We start from the raw sequence: 5,000 nt of genomic DNA, 5'->3' as shown, positions 1-5,000 counted from the left end.
TCAGAGACAGCCACACTGCTCACTCAGGTGTGGGAGCCCTATCGGGGGTCCGCAGGTGGTTCCGGTGGGTCCGTGGGACCGGGAGGGCAGCAGGTTCCCCGAGGGGACGAGGTGGAGTACCTGAGAGTTCACATCAGGCACCTGTTGGACAAGACGGACAGGGCCTTGCTGCTGTTTAAAGAGGGACGGGACAAGATGTTCGAGGAGACGTCTAACTACAGGTAAGACCGAGAAGTTAGATCGACTGTTCTAAGGTCTGGCTCTGGTATTCGGTTGTTAAGTCGTGACGTGTTTCCGGGTCCAACGTTGGCTGAGGCGCTCTCTTCGAAATGCCTCAGTAATGATAATAATAATTCATTATATTTACATAGCGCTTTTCCGAGGCTCAAAGACGCTGACAATATGGGGAAAACGGGAAAGTGCTGTGTCCCTTGTTGTATGAATAGATCCGAGTCTAAAAAACGATTGAACTGTCATTCTACCACTGTAGTACACTGGTACTCTGGTGCGGGGAATTTCTGGTTTGGACCCGGAAATTGCTAAACGTCACGTTTGACGTCAGACTTAACAACCAAATTGGTGCGTAACCCAAATTTGACAGTTTGAGTTAGGCAGAAAAAAGGAAAAGGTTACATGAACAATTCATTCACATACCTACACACAATAAAGCTGCGTACACGCAACACGATATTCGGCCCAAATTCCTTGTTATTAAGGCCTTCGATATTTCTAGGATGTTCAGCATGGCTCTCTACATCCTTAGAATATATCCGAACAAAATGACAGTAACAATAACACTTGAAATCAACTGAACGTGCTTGAGTCTTGCTCATGTCCATCTATTTGCTAAAATTGTGGGTGTTGCTGCTGTCAGTCATATGCTACAAATGGAGTCACGTTTTTTTTATTTATCAAGGTCTAATGCTCCAAATAATTATGGGTAAATGTTCTGATGCCCTTGGCCTTATTTATGAAATAAATGTACTGTATCTATGAATAATGGAACAGGTTTTATACCCACTATTCAAACATTATCATAATACACAACATGATAAACTCAGACATTGAGAGCTAAAGTCCACCTTTGAAGTTGACTTTACCCCCTAAAGAATTCCGTTGCTGAGGTTGACCTTCACTTAGACAAACAAACCATCTGCGGGGTCAGGGGGAGGCCACAGGTCCTGCATTCAGTACGGTATGGGACAAGGGACAAGGATAGTATTGGGACAAGGCACATGTCCCAATACTATCAACTGCCTCCTCATGTATAGAAAAAAATCCAATTCAATCTTCAGAAAAATTCAAATGCCATCATGAGATTGTCTTACAGTATCCACACATAAATGTCTCTTAACTATTGTCTTTAACATAGGCTATGTTCTTTCATGAACACTGATCATTGAAAGGACTGGATAGATGTTTGTCATATAGTGATCACCCAGCAAGTACGTTCAGGGTCAATGAAGAAAGACATAAAATTCATTTGTATCCAATGCAAAAAACATACAAATTAGTAACATGAAATGAAAGTGTAAAGAAACAGTTTATGCTTAATTTTACAGTCCACTTTTTATGACGTATTTTAATATTTTAAAATAATAAACACATAATTATTAACTTTATTTAACTCTTTGACAGGTGACAACTCTTTGACAACACACATTTCCCTAATAAATACCAGAGAAATACCAGGTGAAACAGAATCGTAAAATAAGCCAAAAAAAAAACAAGAATAAAAAAGGAACCCGAGTGAGGACATTTGGAACACAGCCAGAGAAGCATGGCCTTGTCAGGCCCAGAATGCATCAGTCCACAAATAAACCAGTCAACCATCATACTCCATCACTACAGTATAATAGGACCAGTATGACAAAAGTGTTCCCAGTTCCCAGAAGTTAGATATGTATTTATAAAACAAACAAAACTAAAATCAATGTAGTCTTTTTTGGGGTTACAGCAGTGAAATTGGGCCTGTGTTAGGTGGGTGGAGGAGTATTTTGAGAAGAGACTTGATGTGGACCCAAATCCCTGTCCCGTTGAGACTACTAATGGTTAGAGGGTGAATGGACGGAACCTGAGGCTTTATGATGCTAATGGGAAGAAACCAGGCGACAGCAACGAAAGGTTATATCCACAGCATGGCCGTGGAGAGAGGCATTATGGGTCTGAGATGGGAGCAGGGGTGGTGGACAAACTGTTTTGAATATTACCATGTCGTGAGTTTAGAATTATAGGGTTCTATCTCCGTTTAGGGTCGTTCAGAGATATTGAGCATCAAAGTTTTTACATTCCATCATGTTTTGTGAGATGGAACCTTTGTATTTTATGAATTACTAACTCAAAAAGGTAAACATTAAAAAAAATAACACCACACAGGCATTAATAAACACCTAATGGATCAGATTAAAAACTCAATTTTGACAAAAATGGAGATAGAACCTTATAATTCTAACGTCACGATGTGATTCAAGTTGTATGTGTGTTGACAGGATTTTTACGGTAACCTTTCAAGGGTTTGCTGCAGTTATAAAATAAAATAATTTCACTATATTCAATCAGCACACAATAATAATCATAAAAGGGTCAGGTAAAGCTGTACGGAATGAATAGTTTAAGTGTTTCAAATGTTCTGATGAACGATAGGACCTGGGCTAGAGTAGGTAAGGTTAGATTAGGAATGTATTTAGTGCAATGCAGTACAGCAGGCCTAGCAAGTCTAAACAGACTTGTTGTCCTCTCTACTGCTAGCAATTCGGTTGTTAAGTCTGACGTCAAACGTGACGTTTAGCAATTTCCGGGTCCAAACCATGCAGAAATTCCCTCCACCAGTGGTTTAGAATGATAAGGTTCTATCTCCATTTAGGGCAGTGCAGAGATATTGACTGTCAACGTTTTTACATTCCATTATGTTTTGTGAGATGGAACCTTTGTATTTTATTAATTACTAACAAACAAATGTCAACATTTTAAAAATAACACCACACAGGCATTAATAAACACCTAATGGATCAGATTATGTAAAAAACTCAATGTTGACAAAAATGGAGATAGAACCGTATAATTCTAACGTCACGAAATGTATTTGTTGTAAGTTGCTTTGGATAAAGGTGTCTGATAAATGTAAATATGAGCTTTACACTGTGTTTGCAGAAAGGTTGCTTTGCCTATGTTTAGACAGATGAGTTAAGAATGAATGAGAAAGTCATGGTGACACACTAGTCTCTTGTATTTCGGGTGAGTAAGAAGGTTACTATGGTAACCTTTGAGTGGCATGTCAGTTGGTCAGTAGCTAACGGAAAAATGCTGTACTGCGGCACCAAGGGCCAGGACAGGAAACGCAAAACTGTGACATCCTGTTTGTAGCTTGAGTATACTCATGGGCGTGTGTGTGTGTGTGTGTGTGTGTGTGTGTGTGTGTGTGTGTGTGTGTGTAAGGTAGATAGAAAGAGAGACATTTGATTCAAGAGAGAGAGAGTGAGAGAGAAAGCGTGGGTGTGGGTTTTGTGTGTGGTCTGTGTGTGTGTATGTGTTCGGTGTGCGTTTGTGTGTGTGTGCGTTTGTGTGTGTGTGTGCGTGTGTGTGTGTGTGTGTGTGTTGTAAAATTAAATTTTTGTTGTAAAGTTACATTTTAAGGGGCCGGACCAGAACACAACACTCCTAGTTGATACTTTGTGATGACCTAAGAAGATTAACTGAACATTCTCTCATGAACATTCTCTCATGAACATTCTCTCATGAACATTCTCTCATGAACATCCTCTCATGAACATCCTCTCGTGAACATTCTCTCATGAACATTCTCTCATGAACATCCTCTCATGAACATTCTCTCATGAACATTCTCTAATGAACATTCTCACATGAACATTCTCTAATGAACATTCTCACATGAACATTCTCTCATGAACATTCTCTCATGAACATTCTCTCATGAACATTCTCTCATGAACATTCTCTAATGAACATTCTCTAATGAACGTGACCCATGACCTCAGATTAACTGAACATTCTCTCGTCATATTTGCCGACAGGAGGAACTTGACCAAGTTGTCCCTGCTCTTCAGTCACATGCTGTGGGAGCTGAAGGCCATGTTTCCTGGGGGCCGCTTTCAAGGCGACACCTACAGGCTGACCAAGACAGAGGCCGGAGAGTTCTGGAGGCGAGGGTTCGGAAACAAGTGAGTGTGCGGAGAAACGGGCGGGGTAGTAACCGTAGTAACTGTGGAACTAGAACGGAATAAGGGACGTGGGCCTTCACCCACCCCTGGCTACAAATAGGCTGATGCCTGTTATGTGAGTGGGAGGTTTTGGCCAGCGTGTCAGACGCAGACGGCCGTAGAGGGACACGGGGAGGGGGCAGGGGGAGGAGGAGGTGGTGCTTTTGGGGGGCAGGGGTGGAGGAAGGAGGCGATTGCTAGGGACCTTGTACTCCTCGTTTGACATCTGCATGAGAAAGAGAGAGAGAGAGGGGGGGGGGGGGGGAGATAGAGAGAGTGAAAGAGAGGAAACCACAATATACATCATACTGTATGAATACAAAGCAGATTATTACCCAACACCCCTTAGCCACTACACACACACACACACACACACACACACACACACACACACACACACACACACACACACACACACACACACACACACACACATTAGCATTAGAGTCTTGTGAAGTCTTGTCGTGTTCTGTTTTTCCACTCATGGCCGTTTTGGACTTACCCTATCAGTATGCGTCAGTACGTCATACATAGCTATGATGCAACAATCTCTCCCCCGTTTCTTTTCTGCCCCCCCCCATCGACCTCTTTCTCTCTGCATCTGTATGCATGTTCACATTATACTGCATGTAAACAAAGTTGTTCTTAGGACAGAACGATTATGATTGGTTGTCTTTCTCCCCCCCCACCCCCACACTCTCTCTCTCTCTCTCTGTCTCTCTCTCTCCCTCTCTCTCTCTCTCTCTCTCTCTCCCTCCCTCCCTCTGTCTCTCTCTCTCTGTC

General features: G+C 42.1%; 1 protein-coding gene across 1 annotated transcript in view; it reads left to right on the top strand.

Annotated features, from left to right (window-relative positions):
• Positions 1 to 5,000, top strand: part of cblc (Cbl proto-oncogene C, E3 ubiquitin protein ligase) — a gene marked incomplete at both ends in the record, with an annotated part of 9,847 nt that overhangs the window by 186 nt on the left and 4,661 nt on the right. The window contains 2 exons of the mRNA XM_080540494.1: positions 1 to 221; positions 4,032 to 4,178. The exon at positions 1 to 221 is cut by the window's left edge and continues 186 nt beyond it. Coding sequence (XP_080396620.1) covers positions 1 to 221; positions 4,032 to 4,178 — 368 coding nt within the window. The remainder of the gene's footprint in view (positions 222 to 4,031; positions 4,179 to 5,000) is intronic.

This window comes from Nansenia antarctica (genome assembly GCF_963989245.1).
Source record: "Nansenia antarctica genome assembly, chromosome: 10".
Taxonomy (NCBI): domain Eukaryota; kingdom Metazoa; phylum Chordata; class Actinopteri; order Argentiniformes; family Microstomatidae; genus Nansenia; species Nansenia antarctica.
The sequence above is the reverse complement of the archived record's forward strand: the minus strand, read 5'-3'. Positions and strand labels throughout refer to the sequence as shown.